The sequence below is a fragment of the Tachypleus tridentatus genome, chromosome 10 (assembly GCF_004210375.1).
Source record: "Tachypleus tridentatus isolate NWPU-2018 chromosome 10, ASM421037v1, whole genome shotgun sequence".
Taxonomy (NCBI): Eukaryota; Metazoa; Arthropoda; class Merostomata; order Xiphosura; family Limulidae; genus Tachypleus; species Tachypleus tridentatus.
Genome location: NC_134834.1, coordinates 11,979,868 through 12,005,390, shown reverse-complemented (window position 1 = coordinate 12,005,390; position 25,523 = coordinate 11,979,868). Strand labels below are relative to the sequence as shown.

Here is a 25,523-nt window from a genome sequence, read left to right as displayed (position 1 = left end):
AAACAACAACAATGCTGCTTTACTAGAACACATGTAACCAAACAACAACAATGCTGCTAGAACACACATGTAACCAGAACAACATGTAATGCTGCTTACTAGAACGATGCTGCTAAACGAGACAACAACGATGTTGGCTTTACGAGAACACATGTAACCAAACAACAACAATGCTGCCTACTAGAACACATGTAACCAAACAACAACGATGCTGCTTTACTAGAACACATGTAACCAAACAACAATGATGATGCTGTTTACGAGAACACATGTAACCAAACAACAACGATGCTGCATACTAGAACACATGTAACCAAACAACAACAATGCTGCCTATTAGACAACACATGTAACCAAACAAACAACGATGATGCTGCATACGAGAACACATGTAACCAAACAACAACGATGCTGCTTACTAGAACACATGTAACCAAACAACAACGATGCTGTTTACTAGAACACATGTAACCAAACAACAACAATGCTGCCTACTAGAACACACATGTAACCAAACAACAACGATGCTGCTTACTAGAACACATGTAACCAAACAACAACAATGCTGCTTACTAGAACACATGTAACCAAACAACAACGATGCTGCTTACTAGAACACATGTAACCAAACAACAACAATGCTGCTTACTAGAACACATGTAACCAAACAACAACAATGCTGCCTACTAGAACACTTGTAACCAAACAACAACAATGCTGCTTACTAGAACACATGTAACCAAACAACAACGATGCTGCTTACTAGAACACATGTAACCAAACAACAACAATGCTGCCTACTAGAACACATGTAACCAAAACAACAACGATGCTGCTTACGAGAACACATGTAACCAAACAACAACAATGCTGCCTACTAGAAACACATGTAACCAAACAACAACGATGCTGCATACGAGAACACATGTAACCAAACAACAACGATGCTGCATACTGAGAACACATGTAACCAAACAACAACGATGCTGCTTACTAGAACACATGTAACCAAACAACAACGATGCTGCTTACGAGAACACATGTAACCAAACAACAACAATGCTGCTTACTAGAACACATGTAAACCAAACAACAACAATGCTGGTTACTAGAACACATGTAACCAAACAACAACGATGCTGCTTACGAGAACACATGTAACCAAACAACAACAATGCTGTGTTACTAGAACACATGTAACCAAACAACAACGATGCTGCTTACTAGAACACATGTAACCAAACAACAACGATGCTGCTTACGAGAACACATGTAACCAAACAACAACAATGCTGCTTACTAGAACACATGTAACCAAACAACAACGATGCTGCTTACTAGAACACTTGTAACCAAACAACAACAATGCTGCCTTCTAGAACACTTGTAACCAAACAACAACAATGCTGCTTACGAGAACACATGTAACCAAACAACAACGATGCTGCTTACTAGAACACATGTAACCAAACAACAACGATGCTGCTTACTAGAACACATGTAACCAAACAACAACAATGCTGCCTACTAGAACACATGTAACCAAACAACAACGATGCTGCTTACGAGAACACATGTAACCAAACAACAACAATGCTGCCTACTAGAACACATGTAACCAAACAACAACGATGCTGCATACGAGAACACATGTAACCAAAACACAACAACGATGCTGCATACTAGAACACATGTAACCAAACAACAACGATGCTGCTTACGAGAACACATGTAACCAAACAACAACAATGCTGCTTACTAGAACACATGTAACCAAACAACAACAATGCTGCTTACTAGAACACATGTAACCAAACAACAACGATGATGCTGCTTACGAGAACACATGTAACCAAACAACAACGATGCTGCTTACGAGAACACATGTAACCAAACAACAACAATGCTGCCTACTAGAACACACATGTAAACAAAACAACAACGATGCTGCTTACTAGAACACATGTAACCAAACAACAACGATGCTGCTTACGAGAACACATGTAACCAAACAACAACGATGCTGCATACTGAGAACACATGTAACCAAACAACAACGATGCTGCTTACTAGAACACATGTAACCAAACAACAACAATGCTGCCTATTAGACAACACATGTAACCAAACAACAACGATGCAAGCTGCATACTGAGAACACATGTAACCAAACAACAACGATGCTGCTTACTAGAACACATGTAACCAAACAACAACAATGCTGCTTACTAGAACACATGTAACCAAACAACAACGATGCTGCTTACGAGAACACATGTAACCAAACAACAACAACGCTGCTTACTAGAACACATGTAACCAAACAACAACAATGCTGCCTACTAGAACACTTGTAACCAAACAACAACAATGCTGCTTACGAGAACACATGTAACCAAACAACAACGATGCTGCTTACTAGAACACATGTAACCAAACAACAACAATGCTGCCTACTAGAACACATGTAACCAAACAACAACGATGCTGCTTATGAGAACACATGTAACCAAACAACAACAATGCTGCCTACTAGAACACATGTAACCAAACAACAACGATGCTGCATACGAGAACACATGTAACCAAACAACAACGATGCTGCATTACGAGAACACATGTAACCAAACAACAACGATGCTGCTTTACTAGAACACACGTAACCAAACAACAACGATGCTGCTTACGAGAACATACATGTAACCAAACAACAACAATGCTGCTTACTAGAACACATGTAACCAAACAACAACAATGCTGCTTACTAGAACACATGTAACCAAACAACAACAATGCTTGCTTACTAGAACACATGTAACCAAACAACAACGATGCTGCTTATTGAAACACATGTAATCAAACAACAACAATGCTGCCTACTAGAACACATGTAACAAAACAACAACGATGCTGCTTACTAGAACACATGTAACCAAACAACAACGATGCTGCTTACGAGAACACATGTAACCAAACAACAACAATGCTGCTTACTAGAACACATGTAACCAAACAACAACGATGCTGTTTTACTAGAACACATGTAACCAAACAACAACAATGCTGCCTCTAGAACACATGTAACCAAACAACAACAATGCTGCTTACGAGAACACATGTAACCAAACAACAACGATGCTGCTTACTAGAAACACATGTAACCAAACAACAACGATGCTGCTTACTAGAACACATGTAACCAAACAACAACGATGCTGCTTACGAGAACACATGTAACCAAACAACAACAATGCTGCTTACTAGAACACATGTAACCAAACAACAACAATGCTGCTTACTAGAACACATGTAACCAAACAACAACGATGCTGCTTACGAGAACACATGTAACCAAACAACAACAATGCTGCCTACTAGAACACATGTAACCAAACAACAACGATGCTGCTTACTAGAACACATGTAACCAAACAACAACGATGCTGCTTACGAGAACACATGTAACCAAACAACAACAATGCTGCTTACTAGAACACATGTAACCAAACAACAACAATGCTGCTTACTAGAACACTTGTAACCCAACAACAACGATGCTGCCTTCTAGAACACTTGTAACCAAACAACAACAATGCTGCTTACGAGAACACATGTAACCAAACAACAACGATGCTGCTTACTAGAACACATGTAACCAAACAACAACGATGCTGCTTACTAGAACACATGTAACCAAACAAACAACAACAATGCTGCCTACTAGAACACATGTAACCAAACAACAACGATGCTGCTTACGAGAACACATGTAACCAAACAACAACAATGCTGCCTACTAGAAACACATGTAACCAAACAACAACGATGCTGCATACGAGAACACATGTAACCAAACAACAACGATGCTGCATACTAGAACACATGTAAACCAAACAAACAACGATGCTGCTTACGAGAACACATGTAACCAAACAACAACAATGCTGCTTACTAGAACACATGTAACCAAACAACAACAATGCTGCTTACTAGAACACATGTAACCAAACAACAACGATGCTGCTTACGAGAACACATGTAACCAAACAACAACGATGCTGCTTACGAGAACACATGTAACCAAACAACAACAATGCTGCTTACTAGAACACATGTAAAACCAAACAACAACGATGCTGCTTTACTAGAACACATGTAACCAAACAACAACGATGCTGCTTACGAGAACACATGTAACCAAACAACAACAATGCTGCTTACTAGAACACATGTAACCAAACAACAACAATGCTGCTTACTAGAACACATGTAACCAAACAACAACAATGCTGCTTACTAGAACACATGTAACCAAACAACAACGATGCTGCTTACGGGAACACATGTAACCAAACAACAACAATGCTGCCTACTAGAACACATGTAACCAAACAACAACGATGCTGCCTACTAGAACACATGTAACCAAACAACAACAATGCTGCTTACTAGAACACATGTAACCAAACAACAACAATGCTGCTTACTAGAACACATGTAACCAAACAACAACAATGCTGCCTACGAGAACACTTGTAACCAAACAACAACAATGCTGCCTACGAGAACACTTGTAACCAAACAACAACAATGCTGCCTACGAGAACACTTGTAACCAAACAGCAACAATGCTGCCTACGAGAACACTGAACCAAAACAACAACAATGCTGCCCACGAGAACAACTTGTAACCAAACAACAACAATGCTGCCCTACTGAGAACACTTGTAACCAAACAACAACAATGCTGCCTTACTAGAAACACATGTAACTAGAACACAAAACAACAACAACAATGCTGCTTACTAGAACACATGTAACCAAACAACAACAATGATGCCTACTAGAACACATGTAACCAAACAACAACAATGCTGCTTACTAGAACACATGTAACCAAACAACAACAAAACTGCCTACGGTAACACTTGTAACCAAACAACAACAATGCTGCCTACGAGAACACTTGTAACCAAACAACAACAATGCTGCCTACTAGAACACATGTAACCAAACAACAACGATGCTGCTTACTAGAACACATGTAACCAAACAACAACAATGCTGCCTACTAGAACACATGTAACCAAACAACAACGATGCTGCTTACTAGAACACATGTAACCAAACAACAACGATGCTGCTTACTAGAACACATGTAACCAAACAACAACAATGCTGCTTACTAGAACACATGTAACCAAACAACAACAATACCCGTTGAGACAAATATGTATCACAAGCAGTTTCAAAAACTGTGCATGAGAAAATATTAAAAAATACAGCAAATGTTTTTTCGCGTGTCGTATCTGTTTCAATTACACAAGAATCAATTTGAAAAGTAACTTACGAAATGTATTACATTTTACAGTTTTGTTTTACAATTCGTAGATTTCATCACGAAACTGGTCTTCGAGTCGAAACGCTAATGACTAGCATATTAACTCTAACCGTAGAATTACTTATAAAGCCACATGGATTTGTTTGGTTTGGTTTCAAATTCGCGCAAAGCTACAGAAAGGTTCTCTGCGTTAGCTGTCCCTAATTTAGCAGTGTAAGACAAGAGGGAAGACAGGTAGTCCTAATCACCTCGACATGCCGGGCGAGGCCATGGGATCCCGTCGTATCTTTAAACAGATTTTTTTACACAGTATTTGTGTGTCAAGTTGTTAGTAGGTTCATGAATATGGTATCTGATAACATACCATACAAGTAAAACAAACAACTAAACTACACTGCTGTTCATTAATCTCACTTTACACTGTTAGAAAAAAGTGGACAAATCCGTCCACTTTTCTCTTTAACTTTAAGCGTTGCAACTTGTTTAGGATCTTCGCAAAGCCCCTAGTGGCTCACCAGTGTGTCTGCGGACTTAAAACGCTAAAAAACAGGTTTCGATACCCGTGATGGGCAGAGCACAGATAGCCCATTGTGTAGCTTTATGTTGAATTAAAAAGAACAACATCTTCGCTAAGACTACAAAAGATCTGGTTCATTTGTTGTTAGTGCCCGGCATGGCCTAGCGCGTAAGGCGTGCGACTCTGTAATCTGAGGGTCGCGGTTCGCGCCCGCGTCGCGCTAAAACATGCTCGCCCTCCCAGCCGTGGGGGTGTATAATGTGACGGTCAATCCCACTATTCGTTGGTAAAAGAGTAGCCCAAGAGTTGGCGGTGGGTGGTGATGACTAGCTGCCTCCCCCCTAGTCTTACACTGCTAAATTAGGGACGGCTAGCCAGTACAGATAGCCCTCGAGTAGCTTTGTGCGAAATTCCAAAAAACAAAACAAAACAAAACAAACACAACCATGCACGTTAGACACGAAGCCACACCTAGCCCGTAACAAGAAAAACTGGCCAGGCATGGCCAGGTGGGTTAAGGCGTGCGACTCGTAATCTGAGGGTCGCGGCTTCGCATCCCCGTCGCACCAAACATGCTCACCTTTTCAGCCGTGAGAGCTTTATAATGTGACGGTCAATCCCACTGTTCGTTGGTAAACGAGTAGCACAAGATTTGGCGATAGGTGGTGATGACTAGCTGCCTTCCCTCTAGTCTTACACTGCTAAATTAGGGACGGCTAGCGCAGATAGCCCTAGAATCGCTTTGCGCGAAATTCAAACCAAACCACATGGTTCTCAACTTTCTGAAATTGTGGCGTCGAAAGAAAACGGTTTGTATCACTTGTAAGTTTTCAAACTGTGGTACGACACCAATGTTGACCTTACTAACTTCACGGGCCTGGTTGTTAGTCTGATAACTTTGAAACCGCGACACGCAAATTGCGAGTCGATCGCCCTAACTGCCAGGACATGTCCCATGCGGCTAATTTTTCTTGACAGGAATATCGGTAGTAAAAGGGTTGAACACCACGAGATTAGGATTAAACTTTATCATAATTTTATGCTGAAAAATGAAATAAATAACATATATCGACTATAACTACAAAATATTGAAACACAATATTGTAAATAACCCTCAGAAATCACAGAAGTGCTTTCATTTCGCGAAGCATTACAGGTCACTATAACGACATATAAAATGTCCTCACCTGGTCCAAAACCTGAAGCTCTTGGGGCGGATATGACGTTCACACAGCCTCTTGAGCGAAGGTCCCAGAACGAATCGTCCTGTCGAGATCCGCTAACAAACGTAGCACCACCCCAGGTATAAAGAGAAAGAACTGTGCCTAGGGAGAGGTTAAAGGTTAAAAAAAGTGCTTTCATAATCAAAGTAGTCGACAAGCTACCTCTTACACACACACATAGAAAACAAAGACAATGATGGATTTTGTTTGTTTTGATTTTCGCCCAAAGCTATTATGAAGGCTATCTGCGCTAGTCGTCCCATTTTAGCAGAATATGTCTAGAAGGAAGGCAGCTAGTCATCACCACCCACCGCCAACTCTTCGGAAACTCTTTTACCAACGAGTAGTGGGATTAACTAAACTTATAACACCCTTACAACTAAAAGGGCGAGCACGTTTGGTTTGACAGGGTTCGAACCTGCAATCCTCAGATCACGAGTCGAGTGCCCTAACTACCTGGCGATGCCGAGCCATGATGGATTTATAAATTGATAAATTTACTGATGGCAAATGTAAAAACAACAACAACAAACAATATAAAAATAAAAACAAGAGTTAGGCTTAATTTAGTTCATACTAAACTTAACTCGCCTGGAGAAAACATTTTCCGAAAAATACGAATTATAGAAGTGAGTTATTATGTTTTAATCCTTTAGAGAAGCCCTACAGTTCAAACTTTTTTCTTATTAATGTAGGCCTGTTTAATAATAACTTTATAACATATATATCCTTTCTTGGTACCTCTGCAGATGTAGGCCTATCTACTATTAGCTTTATAACACATATTTAACCTTTTTTTTGGTTAACCCTATAAAATGTAAGCCTGTCCAATACGTTTTATAACACATTTTTGACCTTTTATTGATTAATATTACAAAGCGTAAGCCTATCTGATATCAGCTTTATAACGCATACTTAACTCTTTTGATTAACCCTAGAATACGTAGGCCTATCTACTATTGGTTTTATAACACATATTTAACCTTTTTTTTGGTTAACCCTATAAAATGTAAGCCTGTCCAATACGTTTTATAACACATTTTTGACCTTTTATTGATTAATATTACAAAGCGTAAGCCTATCTGATATCAGCTTTATAACGCATATTTAACTCTTTGATTAACCCTAGAATATGTAGGCCTATCTACTATTGGTTTTGTAACACATATTTAACCTTTTTTTGGTTAACCGTACAAAATGTAGGCCTATTCAATATATTTTATAACACATTTTTGGTCTTTTCTTGACCGAGATAAAAAAAATTAAGCCTAGTTTTATAATATATTTTAGACTAAGGTAAAGTATAAGATAATGCTCAGACGTTATTTGTTATTGTTGTTTTTTCACGAAAGGTAACGAAAATTATTCAGACAGCGTAAAGATAACTGGGCAAACACTTTCTGATATAATTTGAAACCATGTTTGAGGTACTTTCAATCGCATGTCTCAAATGTGAACGCTATAGTAACTACGCGACTAACAACAGAATAGTATAATAATGGACTTGATAAATGAAAAACCAAATTTGTTTGTTGTGTTTTTACACAAAGGTACAAATAGGTTGTCTGCGATCTATCGAGATCGAACCACAAATTTTAACGTTTTAAATCCGTAAAATTACTCCTAATCATAGTAGACAACAACTATAATAAAAAACTGCCTTCACTGAATGAAATAAACAACACTTCATTGTTATATTACCTAAAATATTTTGCATGACCTTAGAAGAGTAGGTAACACTGCTGGTTTTTTGTTTTGTTTTTAATTTTGCACAAAGCTACTCGAGGGCTATCTGTGCTAGCCGTCCCTAATTTAGCAGTGTAAGACTAGAGGGAAGGCAGCTAGTCATCACCACCCACTCCCAACTCTTGGGCTACTCTTTTACCAACGAATAGTGGGATTGACCGTAACATTATAACGTCCCCACGGCTGAAAGGGCGAGCATGTTTGGCGCGATGGGGATTCGAACCCGCGACCCTCAGATTACGAGTCGCACGCCTTAACACGCTTGGCCATGCCGGGCCCAACACTGCTGGAGGATTACTTACGAAAAATATTGTGCATTCTGTTGTAAAGAGTTTGATATAACCACGTCCTCTGTTACATCCAAGCCTGTCTTTTTTAAGCATATGTAAAAACTCAAGCTGTATGTGTGCACAAAAGGGAATCGAGCCGATAATTTTAACGGTATTAAACTGGAGAATTACCACTGTCCCAGTGGAGTGCTACCTCATGCGACAATACAACTACCTAAAAAAGAAAGTGAAAGTAGCGTCACCTATCGAACTGATTTAAAATTTGCTCTGAGAACGAATACTGCCCTGCTTGTTTTAGGAAATGTTTATTCGTATCTTAGAAACACACCAGAATGTCCAGTTAAAGTCTGAAAGGCTACTCCTGTCTCGCAGTCAGTTATAAAGATTTTATTATCGATGGATCCGCCACTGATAAGTAAACTGGACTGGTTACTTAAGTCTTCCATGAAACACAGGTCTCGAACAGTTCCCATGTGCATGGTGAGCTCCATAGCGCCACCTGTAAGTAAAGAAACCAATTAGTGTACAGGTATGACACAACAGTTTTCACTTTACCCTAGTAAAGGAATGTTAAGCATCAGTAAATATCACATTAATTCATCAAAGTGCTTAGAAAGGGGTGTAGATTTTTTACACCCGATGGGGGATGATTTTTACAACAACCTATGTGAACTGTTCAATTTGCAAATTGGTAATCTCTGATTACGTGAACCTGAAAGCTGTAAACATGCAGTCACAGAGTAATCTTGTTACCACGATACTTGCATGTATACTTAGACCTACTGACTGATACTTACGAACTATCGCTTAGAAAAGTTTAGAAGCTACGCCTATATTAAAGATTTACATTTCGGCTACTAAAAGCCTACATCTAGCCTAATTATGTAATTTGATTGGTAAGAACACGAGAATCACAAGAACAAACACACAATTTGTAGGCCTGTGATGTAATAAAACAATTCAACAGACCAAACTGTAGGAGGGATGATTGTATGCACCATACCCCCACCTAAAATGAAGGAGGGGATGTATATCCCCATCCCCCCAGGATCTACGCCCCTGCTTAGAATGAACTAGGTTTCACAAGTCTCATAATAACACTCTATAAAACCGGATCAGTTACTAAAATTCAGATAGTTTTGTTTAGTAGCTTATCCAGTAATCACTGTAACATTTTGTGACCGGTCATAAGTTTGACGATTGCTGTTGTTGTTTTGAATTAAGCACAAAGCTACACAATGGCTATCTGTGCTCTACCCACCACGGGTATCGAAACCCGGTTTTTAGCGTTGTAAGTCCGCAGACATACCGCTGAGCCACTGGGTGGGGGCAAGTTTGAAGATAAATAACAACGTAAACAAATCTTATTATAAGTACACTAGAACGGTTTTGAAAAAAAACAACTTCCAAGTAAAATCACTACATTACTTACCAGCTAAAAACAATTATGAATAACCTGCTGAAGGAAATTAGTTAACAATTATGAATAACCTGCTAAAGGAAACTAGTTACCAATTATGAATAACCTGCTAAAGGATATTAGTTAACAATTATGAATAACCTGCTAAAGGAAATCAGTTACCAATTATGAATAACCTGCTAAAGGATATTAGTTAACAATTATGAATAACCTGCTAAAGGAAATCAGTTAACAATTATGAATAACCTGCTAAAGGAAAACTAGTTAACAATTATGAATAACCTGCAAAGGAAATCAGTTAACAATTATGAATAACCTGCTAAAGGATATCAGTTAACAATTATGAATAACCTGCTAAAGGAAATTAGTTAACAATTATGAATAACCTGCTAAAGGAAATTAGTTAACAATTATGAATAACCTGCTAAAGGAAATCAGTTAACAATTATGAATAACCTGCTAAAGGAAATCAGTTAACAATTATGAATAACCTGCTAAAGGAAATCAGTTGACAATTAACAATTATGAATAACCTGCTAAAGGATATTAGTTAACAATTATGAATAACCTGCTAAAGGAAACTAGTTACCAATAATGAATAACCTGCTAAAGGATATCAGTTAACAATTATGAATAACCTGCTAAAGGATATCAGTTAACAATTATGAATAACCTGCTAAAGGAAATTAGTTAACAATTATGAATAACCTGCTAAAGGAAATTAGTTAACAATTATGAATAACCTGCTAAAGGAAATCAGTTAACAATTATGAATAACCTGCTAAAGGATATCAGTTAACAATTATGAATAACCTGCTAAAGGATATTAGTTAACCTCCTTTTAATGGAAACAAAACCATGCCTTAACGAGTTAATCAGTGAAATCTATGGACCTTCATGGTAATACATAACAAACATATTAGTTAACATTCTCTACAGAAGGTCATATGTAGAAAATCCAGTTACCAGAACATTAGAACTGTTGCAAGAATAATTATATTGAAAACCTGTACTTTATGTCATATAATCATGTGGTAATATACTATTGCTGCTTCTGTACACATCCCATGGTAAATAAAATCTCATTGTGTATTAATGTAGAATTCCCATGGTAGTATACTATTGCAGATTACTGCTGTAACTGCAGAGATTCCATGGTAATAACACTATTGTAACTAATGTAGAGATTCCAATGGTAACACACTATTGTAACTAATGTAGAGATTCCATGGTAACACGCTATTGTAACTAATGTACAGATCCCATGGTAACACGCTATTGTTACTACTGTATAGATCCCATGGTAACAAGCTATTGTTACTACTCTATAGATCCCATGGTAACACGCTATTGTTACTACTGTGTAGATCCCATGGTAACACGCTATTGTTACTACTGTATAGATCCCATGGTAAATACACTATTGTTACTACTGTATAGATCCCATGGTAACACACTATTGTTACTACTGTATGGATCCCATGGTAAATACACACTATTGTTACTACTGTATAGATCCCATGGTAACACACTAATTTCTAGTCGGTGGTTTCAGCAGATAGCCCAGTGTGGCTTTGCTAAAAGGAAACACACATACACTAATTTTGCTGCTACAAATAATGTAATAAAATATGTTAGATTCTCTGATAACAGGACTTCAGGACATAAACAAACAACAAAATGTGATGAAACGTTAATACTGTTGTTAAGGTAACCAACGAAGACACACAGGAATCTACAGTAGCGCACTCTGACGAAACACAATACAATTGTAGTAGAAATAATTAACGTATCAACTATACTGAGTAAATCTTAGTACCATACCTTCAATATTGCAGCAAAGCCTAGTACCATACCTATAATATTACAGCAAAATCTAGTATCTTACCTTCAATATTACAGCAAAATATAGTACCATATCTTCAATATTACAGCAAAACCTAGCACCTTACCTTCAATATTACAGCAAAACCTAGTATCTTACCTTCAATATTACAGCAAAGCCTAGTATCTTACCTTCAATATTACAGCAAAATATAGTACCATACCTTCAATATTACAGCAAAACCTAGTATCCTAACATAATACATATTAGAGCAAAGCCTACTACCATACTTTCAATATTACAGCAAAATATAGTACCTTACCTTCAATACTACAGCAAAACCTAGTATCCTAACACTAATATTAGAGCAAAGCCTACTACCATACTTTCAATATTACAGCAAAATATAGTACCTTACCTTCAATATTACAGCAAAACCTAGTATCTTACCTTCAATATTACAGCAAAGCCTAGTATCTTACCTTCAATATTACAGCAAAATATAGTACCATACCTTCAATATTACAGCAAAACCTAGTATCCTAACATTAATATTAGAGCAAAGCCTACTACCATACTTTCAATATTACAGCAAAATATAGTACCTTACCTTCAATATTACAGCAAAACCTAGTATCCTAACATTAATATTAGAGCAAAGCCTACTACCATACTTTCAATATTACAGCAAAATATAGTACCTTACCTTCAATATTACAGCAAAACCTAGTATCTTACCTTCAATATTACAGCAAAGCCTAGTATCTTACCTTCAATATACAGCAAAATATAGTACCATACCTTCAATATTACAGCAAAACCTAGTATCCTAACATTAATATTAGAGCAAAGCCTACTACCATACTTTCAATATTACAGCAAAACCTTGTATCCTAACATCAATATTACAGCAAAACCTAGTATCCTAACATCAATATTACAGCAAAGCCTAGTATCTTACCTTCAATAATACAGCAAAATATAGTACCATACCTTCAATATTACAGCTTCTAGGGTTAAATCTCATCAACTTGATTGTCTTATCATTGGAGCCTGTTGCTAAAAGATCTCCGGTTCCATTCCATGCTAGACAGTAGATAGAACCCTTGTGATGTTTCATTTTCTCTATTAAGATAGTTGGTTTATGGGTCTCGCACTTTTCACTGTTGACAGAAAACAGAGCTTTAAGAGAGAGAAACGTAAAGCTTCAAGTTAGGAAACAAGAGTGAAAACTGATATTCAACGGATAAAGTACAATGGAACTCCATGAGAGAAACTGGGCTCCAATAGTGGAAAGCAGACTTCAAGACAAAACTGCACTTTATATGAGAAAACAAAACACGCTTTCAAAAAAGAAATCTGGAAATTCATTAGAAGGAATTACCTTTGTTGTGTCAGTTTGAGGGACCAGTTTAACTGGTAATTATTTATTTTTTGATCTTCACACATTTTTTTTGGTTTGTTTTCACTTCCCGCAAAGCCACAAGAGAGCTATGTTCTCGCTGTCCCTAATTTAGTAGAGAAAGACTAGGGGAAAACAGCTTGTCACCACCACCCACTGCTGACTTTTGACCACTTTTACCTACGAACACTGGGAATGACCATCACATTTTTAACGCATTCAAAATCTGTGAATATTCTTATATTCGGATTGAACTGGGATGCTTGTCTGTTGTTCTAACCATATGGCCATGCACACATTTTTTGTTCTATTAAAATAATTTTTTAAAAAAAATATTCTATGCAAGTTTTGATACAACAACAACAAAATTTGTGCATGGCCATATGGTTAGAGCGCTGACTCTGCAATCCCACGGTTCGAATATCTGTTCCACCAAGAATGTTCACCTTTTCAACTTTGTATTCACGCGTGAATACAGATCGAAAACTGTAAAGTAGAGACGTCTGGTGTCAACAAAAATGTTTGCATCAATTTTCGTATTAGTAATTTATTATCATTATAATGGAAAATCACCAACCTCACTTCGTTCAGTTTTGGATATGCACATATTCGTAAGGATTTGGAATTAGCTCCACTTGCATATAAACGTCCACTCGGGTGAAACTCGGCGGTCCTGATGACCTGTCCATCTTCAAGTTTAGTGACTGGAATAAGCAACGGTTTTCGTCCAGTGGTTTTGCTTACGGTTCTCTCTCGACGATGCTGATAAGATATAAAGCAATGACTTCACGAAGACTAGGAACCAACTTAAAATAAATATATCTATAATTGAGTCAGCTGATTTGATATTAAAAACTTTTATTTAAAAGTACAGAACACGTAACAGATTCCGATTCTTCTGGTCATCATCGGGTAAAGATTTAGATTTGAAAATGTGACCCTTATTGATTTCGAGTTGCAGGGGAATTTGTAAATATTTATTGTAGTATATAATATATTAACTATTTGCAACGCCACCTAGAATATTACACCTACCAATACTGTCGTCTCCACAACTCATGGTCATGCAAGGGTCACATTTTCAAGTCTAATTCTTGACCTGATGATGACCTAAGGAAATCAGAACGTTGTTATTTGTTTTGTATTTTCACATAAAAGGAATAACTTACAATTAAATTGGTCTGAAAAAATGAACTCTCAGAATTTCGAAGCAGGGCTACATAAAGCCACCCCAAGGAAACTAAATTTTAATATCTCTACACAATGGGCTATCTGTTCTTTCATTTTATTTAATACTTCTATCATTAACTACACAATAAACAAACGTACGTCATTATCAAATGGAGAATTTTCTCATTTGTTTGCAACCCGCCATTCATGGAAAATAACTACATGAAATAAACAATTCTAGATTTGTGTGTATGTTTATTTTCAAACCTAATGTTTATTTTGAAGTTCCTTACAAATATTCATTCAGGAAATCACACACCCTCTACAAAACAAAACCTGAAATATTTGTTAGTAAATATTTGCAGTTTATCAGTTCTAGAGCTGTTTTTGTCGCAGGCAGTAGGTGGTTTGGTTATTTCCAAACTTCGAATAAAGTTATTTATAAGTTGTCTGCGTTACAGCCTTTCCTAATATAAGGGTTAGGGTGTTCGATTCACAATCTGTGAATCTCAGGTCTGAATTCCCATCAGTGAACATCCCTGTTTTTTAAGCCTTGGGTGCTATAAGATGAAGATCAATCCCACTATTCATTGGTAAAAGAGACCGCAAGAGTTGGCTGTGGGTAGTGTTAATTGGCTGCCTTCCCTCTAGTGTTACACTCCCAAATTAGGGAGGCAAGCACAGATAACTCTCGAGTAGCTTTGCGGTAAGTTCGAAACAAACTAAACTTAATTTTAAACTGGTAGAATAGATGGAAAGTAGCTATTTAATAGCACAAACCACCCATCTCTTGGTTGCTATAACTGAATAGTTAGAGATTTGATACATTTACAACACATCTGCAGCCCCTAGTGCGGAGCCTGTTTTACGGCAATACGACGCGAACGTTGAACCCTAAGATTCAAGACCTGACAGTGAGAGATCTTTGTAATCAGTACTTAGAAATTATAAGCTATGTTCTGTGAATTTAGTTTGTTATAAATGTATAGGTGGCAACCCTACGTTTTAAAAATTCACATGTAATAAACTGTATGCACATACTAGCTGGTGTTTATTTCTGACAATGAAATAAGTCATTTTATAGCCAAGCAACTGTCACAAAATATCTGAGCCAAATAATACACTGCTTCTTGTCGCATATTAACCCTTGATTAACAGATACGACAGCTGCGCAGCCTAGTCTAGCTTTCAGCCATTATTTTGCCTGGTTGACCTTAAACAGTCGAGACATGTCCACGTGATCTATAAAGTAATAACTTCCTCCTCGCGGCGATCTTGTGCATGACCACGTGACATCCTAACAACAGCTGTTGTAAGGCGATCTGCTTTCACTGAAGAGGCGCAAGAATGACTCTTTATCGTCACTGTTTAGTGATACATCTATAAAATCGTCAAAAAAATGTCTGGGAATATTTCAATGTGGGAAATAACTCTTATAATAACCACTGACAAAAAAAAGAAAATATCAAACAAGTGTTTCATCCTGGTATAAATTAACGTCTCCAGGCGTTCCGTATTCAATAACATTAGAAAGGCATACTTAGAAATTTCACACTAGATGGCGCTTTTTTATTTTTTTTTTAATTCTCGCACAAAGTTACTCGAGGGCTATATGTGCTAGCTGTCCCTAATTTAGCAGTGTAAGACTAGAGGGAAGGCAGCTAGTCATCACAACCCACCGCCAACTCTTGGGCTAGTCTTTCACCAACGAATAGTGAAATTGACCGTAACATTATAACGCCCCCACGGCTGAAAGGGCGAGCATGTTTGGCGCGACGGGGATGCGAACCCGCGATCCTCAGATTACGAGTCGCACGCCTTAACATCGCTTGCCGTGCCGCCTGTTTTAAAATTAAAATAAAAAAAAAATCTAATTGTTTTTTTTCACCATTAACAAACAGGGAGAAAGTTACTTTCCATTTTCATTGTTCAACGTTTTTTTTATTGAGCTAGAATTGAAGTAAAGATTCTGTTACAAGATACGAGAAGATTTTTTACTATCAAGATTTAAACTGAAAAGTTGAATTATTTTATTAGTGGCAGTATAACATTTAAATATGTATATAATTAGAAACATTAGAAACACTAATAAAAAACGAAAATGTTAACTTCACAATGAAAATTCCAGTGAGTCAGCGATGCATTTACCGACTTTCAACGCTAAAACCCGGGGTCTGATTCCACGTCGTGGACAGATAACTATTATTAGCTAGAAGCCAAAGAAAGGATACTCTCTTTATTGCTGCCATCTATTAGTATATCATCAATTAATTATACATTGTAAACATGACATTAGCACTAGGCCTATTATATTTTTATGCTTTGCAAGGGTGGGAATCAATTTCTATCATTTGTTCAAACAAGATTCACCCTATAATCGGCGGTGGATGTTGTTAACCAGCTGTTGGTAGATGGTGCTGACTAGTTATAAACGGATATCCTTTCGTGTAGTTCTGAGATATAGAAATGAACTTAGAACATTACAGCATAGAACGGCCTGTAACAACTCAAAATCACAAATACTGTTGAAGGGGAAAATGGAACACCAAGATTTTAGGTAAACAATATATACAGTGTAACAATTAAGTGCTTTAAATCGTGGCTATTATTAAATACTATTTGATTCAAATATGGCGATCCTGTAACCACATAAAGTTATCAAAACTTATACTCAAACATTTGTTTGTTGTAGTAAATGTTTTGGATAAACATTTGTATTTACTTTCTGTTTATATCTACCCAAATGCAGCAGATAGCCCAAAGTGACACACACACAACTGCAAAACGCACCATAAAGCGAGATTCTGTGACGAAACGCATCTGATTGAGCGCCATCTCGTAAAAGAAAATAAAGAAATAAATATAACAAAAATAATATTTGAGACAGAAAAGAAAAATATTTAACATACGTCGTTTTAAAATAGTTGAAATATGAAACGCGGCTGATTGCAGCGCCATCTCGTAAAATTAAAAAATAACAAAAAAATAATATTTGAGACTGAAAAGAAAAATATTTAATAAACGTCGTCCATTTTAAACAGTTGAAATTTAACAACGACAGAGAAACTTTAAGTTGTAATGTAATAATAATAGAAAATCTGAAGCTAGTATTTAACAACGACGAAAAATGTGTGATTGAAACCAAACGACGACAGAAAAATGTCTCTTCACTCGACAATGACTTCGTCGGGTTCCAGTCGTATAGCCCAGTGGTTAACGTTAGTCCAATGTTCTCACCTCGTTTCTGCAAAATCGCGCTTCGCATTCTGGTGCCGTGGGTGTGTTACAAAGTGACCGTCACGTCCAAATATTTAATCAGAATAGTTCAGTAGTTTGCAGTGGGTGTTCCTGACTAGTTCACCTTCTTCTAGTCTACCAGCTCAAAATTAGGGAAGGCATATATTGGAAATAGACAAACTAAATACCTTCCATAGACATCAGTAGCCCGATATGGTTTTGCTATATGAAAACAAACCTTTCATCGGACCTCGATCTGGATGAATGAACCTGAATACGAGGTCTGATCAAAAAGTTCTGAGACTTCTTCCGTTACAGGCGCCAGTACAGAATCGTGAGCTTCACTGAGGCGTGTACAAAGTACAAATACTGATGTACCCCACGAACAAGCCATTTCTCCAGACCTTGTACTCGTGTCGCGCAAAACTTGTTCAAAGACAAACGTATCTATTGCCCCTGTCGTAATAAAAATGAGCAGACTAGAAAAACAAACGTGTTTGTACCGATTTTGTGTGAAAATGGTGAAGGAGGAACAGAAATCCTCGAAATGTTAAGAACTGCCTTTGGTGATGACTGGTTAAGTAAGGATGTCGTTTATCAATGGATAAAACAATTCCAAAATGGCCGGAAATTGGTCAAAGATGACCCACGTTCTGGGCGACTGTCAACATAGTCTACTGATGAAACGGTCGCTAAGGTGACAGTAAACAAGGCCTTTGCGGTCTTAATCTGATTGAGGGAGAAAGTTAGAAGAAACCACAGTGAGCTGTGGTAGCATGGTCACTGGTTTCCTCATCATGACAACGCGCCTTCACAAAAATTGTTGTGTCTGTTCAAGAATTTTTGGCAGAAAAAAAAAGAAGAGACATTAACCCCCCCCCGTATTCTCCCAATTTTGCCCCGTGTGATTTTTTTTCTTTTACTAAAAGTCAAAATTAAGTTGAAAGGAAATAGATTTGATGACATTCCAACCTTCCATAATAATGTGGAAGCAGAACTTAGTCGCATAACAGTTGAAGGCTTCCAACTTCTGAAAATAGAAGAAACGTTGGAACAAGTGTGTATCAGCTGTGGGAGATTACTTTGTATGGGACAGCATGTAATACTGATGTATGTACATTATTCTTCGAAATTAAAAATGACGTCTCAGAACTTTTGATCACACCTCGTAAATAACGTGACGTAGATAGTTTTAAATTATGCTAATAGGTAGCGCTTATCACATTCATTATTTTATTTTCTCGTGACATCGTTTCTAAGATGGTTACAAAGAAAACCTTTTAAAGAGAACACAATTTAAAAAAATACTCAATTGATCAAAACCTTACTGTTACTTTAATAGTTTGGCTAGCAACAGCGTTTGATTATGTACCCAAAATTAACGTTGTTTCACGATTATAGTTCCATTAAAGATGTCTTGCAATTTCTTATAATAAGAATTACAGATGACATGCACTCAGTGAAAGTTCGGCGGATACAACTATTTCAGTTAGGTACCAAAATTTCGTGATACATGTCTGTCTGTTATCTTGGTAATTCGAGAAGCAAAATAATACGTATCAAAATAATCAAAGCATAATCACCCCGCCCACTTCTCTCAATAAAATCTTTTGCTATTATACAAAAAGACTAGCGAGTAACATGACTGAACAAAATCAATTATAATTTTGGTCTCGGTTTAAAAGAAACACCTCTTTTGAATTCATCATGTGTGTGTGTTCTTCTTATAACAAAGCCACATCGGGCTATCTGCCGAGTTCACTTCTTTCTGAATTCATCATGTGTGTGTGTTGTTCTTATAACAAAGCCACATCGGCTATCCGCCGAGTTCACTTCTTTCTAAATTCATCATGTGTGTGTTGTTCTAATAGCAAAGCCACATCGGCTATCTGCCGAGTTCACTCTTTCTGAATTCATCATGTGTGTGTGTTGTTCTTATAACAAAGACACATCGGCTATCTGCCGAGTTCATCTCTTTCTGAATTCATCATGTGTGTGTGTTGTTCTTATAACAAAGCCACATCGGGCTATCTGCCGAGTTCACTTCTTTCTAAATTCATCATGTGTGTGTGTTGTTCTAATAGCAAAGCCACATCGGGCTATCTGCCGAGTTCACCTCTTTCTAAATTCATCATGTGTGTGTGTTGTTCTTATAACAAAGATACATCGGGCTATCTGTCGAGTTCACCTCTTCTAAATTCATCATACAAACATGATTGATTAAAATTGTATAATAGTCAGTCTATTCTACATAACTTACACGGCCTGGCATGGCCAGGTGCTTAAGACATTCGATTCGTAATCTGAGGGTCGCGGGTCTGAATCCCCGTCACACCAAACATTTTCGCCCCTTTAGACGTGGGGTGTTATAATGTTACGGTCAATCCCATTATTCGTTGGTAAAAGAGTAGCCCAGGAGTTGATGATGGGTGGTGATGACTAGCTGCCTTCCTCTAGTCTTACACTGCTAAATTAGAGAAGGCTAGCGGAGATAGTTATCGTGTAACTTTGCGCGAAATTCAAACATACAAACGTAACTTACAAAGTATTTAAACGCACTAAATTGTTCAGAGCTGTAACTTCTACTATGGGAATGTAGGCGACAAAGCTGTGGGTGGTGGGTGTAGAATGATGCTCCTAAATAAATGATTGTTGATGGGTGGAAGAGATCCAGTACGGGACGAATGAAACTGATGTCAAAAAATATCCGCCATGTTTTACATCTTGTTCACACGCTGTATCACGTGCAACCAAATACTTTTAACACTTCTGCTGATAAACTGTTCGATAGAACTGTTTTCCTGAGAAATAACCATGAAAAACGTTTAACAGGACTTGCTTTCTGAGCTATAGTCTGAAAAAAATTCTGATAAGACTGGCTTTCTGAGAGATAACCTCACTAATCCTTTACCTCAAAAGAGCAGCAGTTTTTCTTCTCAATAGATAACACCAGAATGTTTTCAGTTCCAATCAAGCGTTTAAAGGAAGATGTTTAACATAAAACGTTCTTGAATTGGAAACACACTAAGACCACAGCATTACGTCTTGTCGCGTGTCTTCACCTATAGAGACTTAGCTTATAAACTGTAAAATAAGCCAATCTACATAAATAAATCGAGTTTCACTAGTTGACAGAAGTAACAATTACAACAAGAGTGAGCAAGAATAAAGTCACGTGATGTACCCGTCACAGTACTCCTGATACCACGCTACCTTACTCGCGAACCAGGTTTTGCTATTACATCATCATCTTTCTTTCAGCCTCCACGAGCAGGACGGAGAGGACATGGACTTCAATGTATTTCACGTAATTATGAGGAAGGTTGATAAATCACACGGACAATCTCTCTTCTTCGTCGTTTAATCACGAAGAGACAGCGTGACAAACAGCTACGCATAAGTACCTATAGAAGATCACTCTGTAACAAGTCCCCCCCCGCCGTCGTTCTCACAAAGTTTTAAGGAATTGCCTCATATCACGGAAAATATTCTGATTTGCTGAATTTCGCCAAAGATACGTGATGGCTGTCTGCGCTAACTGTTCTTAATTTAGCTACGATGGGCCACCACCATCAAATCTCCAAGTCAGGGGCTACTCCTGTCCAGTGAGATTTGATCGATACTTATAACGCACCCATGGTCTAAGAGCAACAATCAAATATCATAACCAGGAAGTTGGCGAAGAAAGTTCGTGTTCTCTCGTGACGCCATTAACATGCGTTGAAAGTAGGCTATCCGTGTCGAGAAGAATCAGGTTCGGCACGGTGGTTAGCGTGTCGGGCTTCGGATCAGAGGTTCCATGATTCGCGTCCTTTCACCGTGAAAACAAAGAGAGAGCATGAACTTTGTCAACTCCTGATTATAACGGTGGTGTTACTTAACGCGACGAACGAGTCCAGAAGTCGTATTGTCCCCTTGATTTGACGCGAAGAAGGATTGTTTGTTTGTTTATGAATTTCGCGCTAAACTACACAGGGCTAACTGCGCTAGCTGTCCCTAATTTAGCAGTGTAAGAATAGGGAGAAGGCAGCTAGTCATCACCACCCACCGACAACTCTTGGGCTACTCTTTAACAACGAATAGACCATAATATTATAACGCTCCCACGGCTGAAAGGGCGAGCATACTTGGTCGACGGGATTCGAACCCACGACCCTCAGATTACGAGTCGAGCGCTCTAACCACGTGGTTATTCCATACGCGCAGCGAACACTCACCTACATTACATACTCTACCGAGAAGCACGTGTCATCCTTTTTTTGCTTTTCTAAAACAAAGCCACACTGCCGTGTCCACAGTGTGGAATCGAATCCCGTATTTTAGGAAGAGAATTCAGTCGGTAATACACATTTTTTTCGTCTTGGTCTCTCTCCATTTTGTAGAGAGCATCTCTTGTTTGAAATGTATTAACAGTCAGTTTCCATTAAGAACGAGCAACCAGTTTACAATAGAAACCCATAATCAGGTTCTACTAAATATACTTACATGGCTCTTGCCCGGCATGGCCAGGTGGTTAAGGCACTCGACTCTGTAATTTAAGGACCAGCGAGGTTCGAACCCCGTCACATCAAACAGGCTTGCCCTTTCAGCCGTGGGGGGCTATGATGTGACGATCAACCCGCTATTCGTCGGTAATAAAGTAGCTCAAGAGTTGGCGGTGGGTGGTGATGACTAGCTGCCTTTCCTCTAGTCTTACACTGCTAAATTAGGGACGGCTAGCGCAGACAGCTCCCTGAATCGCGCTGCGCAATTCAAAACAAACCCAACCACATGGTTCTCAACTTTCTGAAATTGTGGTGTCAAAATAAAACGGTTTGTATCAACTTGTAAGTTTTCAAACTGTGGTACGACACCAGTGTTGACCTTACTAACTGTAAGTTTTCAAACTGTGGTATGACACCAATGTGGACCTTACTAACTGTAAGTTTTCAAACTGTGGTATGACACCAGTGTTGACCTTACTAACTGTAGTTTTCAAACTGTGGTACGACACCAATGTTGACCTACTAACTGTAAGTTTTCAAACTGTGGTACAACACCAATGTTGGCCTTACTAACTGTAAGTTTTCAAACTGTGGTACGACACCAGTTGACCTTACTAACTGTAAGTTTTCAAACTGGTACGACACCAGTTTGACCTTACTAACTGCAAGTCTTCAAACTGTGGTACGACACCAATGTTGACCTTACTAACTGTAAGTTTTCAAACTGTGGTACGACACCAATGTTGACCTTTACTAACTTCATGGGCCTGGTTATTAGTCTGTCTGAGCTGTTTGGCACTTGACCCCAGGATGATCAAACTTCCTCTCTCCTCATCACTTAACGATACATCCTCATCACTTAATGATACATCCTCATTACTTAATGATACATCCTCATCACATAATGATATATCCTCATCACTTAATGATACATCCTCATCACTTAATGATACATCCTCATCACATAATGATACATCCTCATCACTTAATGATACATCCTCATCACATAATGATACATCATCACTTAATGATACATCCTCACATGTACATGATACATCCTCATCACATAATGATACATCTTCATCACATAATGATACATATCATCACTTAATGATACATCCTCATTACATCCTTTTTCTTAACTCGTAACTCATATTTAGATTTGGGATAATTATTACATTAAAATAACACGTGTTCGAAATACAATTAGGAAGCTGTTTTTCAAGTCGATCAACATTTTACTTAATTGTTCATTTATTCTAGAAACAGGAACAAGTTCCCACAGTTATTGACTATATTTTCTCAGTGTTTACTTGTTTTCAAATTATACCTCACTTCCTTACTTTTATCCAACAGCGCGAGAAATACACCCAATCTAGTGCCATTACCGTCATATATGGTGAGAAACACACCCAATCTAGTGCCATTACCGTCATATATGGTGAGAAATACACCCAATCTAGTGCCATTACCGTCATATATGGTGAGAAATACACCCAATCTAGTGCTCTCACCGCCAAATATGGTGAGAAATACACCCAATCTAGTTCCCTTACCATCTCACACGGTGAGAAATTCACTCAATATAGTGCCCTTATCCTCATGGATAAAAAATAATAAGCTTTATTAGAAATGTTAAAAGTGACCTTTACCCTGTTGTTGAGGAACCAGTGACGTACCTTTCTAATGAAACTGGTAAATGTTTCTTTAAAGAGATGAAACCGAAACTGACGCTTAGATTAAAAGCCTATAAATCCAAAACTACAACGGGCTCTGTCCAAATTTATAAACAAATAAACACAATTTATAATGCAGTTTTGAACTGATAAGAACTTTTTTTGTTTTGATAACAGGTTTTTGTTGTTTTGTTCACTCGGGATGGAGAAAAACTGTGATTTTTACTTTTTACATCTGTAAACACGTGGCTGTGGCATATTGTCTTTAGTGTTCACTTTCACAACTATATCTTTAATTATTAATATTTTAACCATCTTTTACACTTACAGTTATATCTTCCACTTTTAACATTTTTTTCTAGCGTACTTACCTCCATTACTATGTCTTCCAGTTTCAGAGGACCTTCCTTCAAAGTTTCCCGTTTACTAAAGAGACGAAAGTGGACACTACCCTCAGTAATTGGCCAAAGAAACCGAGACATCTCGACAAGTTATAGCTCAGTTCAGTACAGTTGGCTTGGGAAGAACAGTTTCTAACAGGAACTTAACTTTAGACGAGAGTCAAGTGGTTCTGAGGTTCAACAATTATACTAGATCTGACCCCACGATGGCTGTGTGTTTTTTTCTAATGTATCAAACTCCAGTGACCTACGATGGCGATGTTTCTTTCTAATGTATCAAACCCCACTGACCTACGATGGCTATGTTTCTTTCTAATGTATCAAACTCCACTGACCTACGATGGCGATGCTGATGTTTCTTTCTAATGTATCAAACTCCACTGACCTACGATGGCTATGTTTCTTTCTAATGTATCAAACTCCACTGACCTACGATGGCTATGTGTTTCTTTCTAATGTATCAAACTCCAGTGACCTACGATGGCGATGTTTCTTTCTAATGTATCAAACTCCACTGACCTGCGATGGCTATGTTTCTTTCTAATGTATCAAACTCCACTGACCTACGATGGCGATGTTTCTTCTCGTGATTTAAAGTTAAAACGAGTTCCTGCTATTTTCTTCGATAAAACTTGCAGCTAGTAAGTTAACCAGAATGACTGTGGATAACGACTGCTTCCAAACGGTACTAAAACCGGTGATCTGCCTGGAAGTTGAGAGCAGCTCCATTAATAACGTGTGAGTAAACCTGTTAGATGAAGAAGAAAGGAGGCGTGGCTTATTTTGATGAT

At 37.9% G+C, this 25,523-nt stretch overlaps 1 protein-coding gene across 1 annotated transcript in view; it reads right to left on the bottom strand.

Annotated features, from left to right (window-relative positions):
* Positions 1–24,813, bottom strand: part of LOC143227960 (WD repeat-containing protein 47-like) — a 162,249-nt gene extending 137,436 nt beyond the window's left edge. The window contains exons 1-6 of the mRNA XM_076459310.1: positions 24,703–24,813; positions 23,414–23,713; positions 14,342–14,526; positions 13,356–13,525; positions 9,446–9,616; positions 7,046–7,183 (exon numbers count right to left, since the gene is read on the bottom strand). Of these exons, the coding sequence (XP_076315425.1) occupies positions 7,046–7,183; positions 9,446–9,616; positions 13,356–13,525; positions 14,342–14,526; positions 23,414–23,713; positions 24,703–24,813 (1,075 nt within the window). The remainder of the gene's footprint in view (positions 1–7,045; positions 7,184–9,445; positions 9,617–13,355; positions 13,526–14,341; positions 14,527–23,413; positions 23,714–24,702) is intronic.
* Between the last annotated feature and the right edge of the window lie 710 nt (positions 24,814–25,523).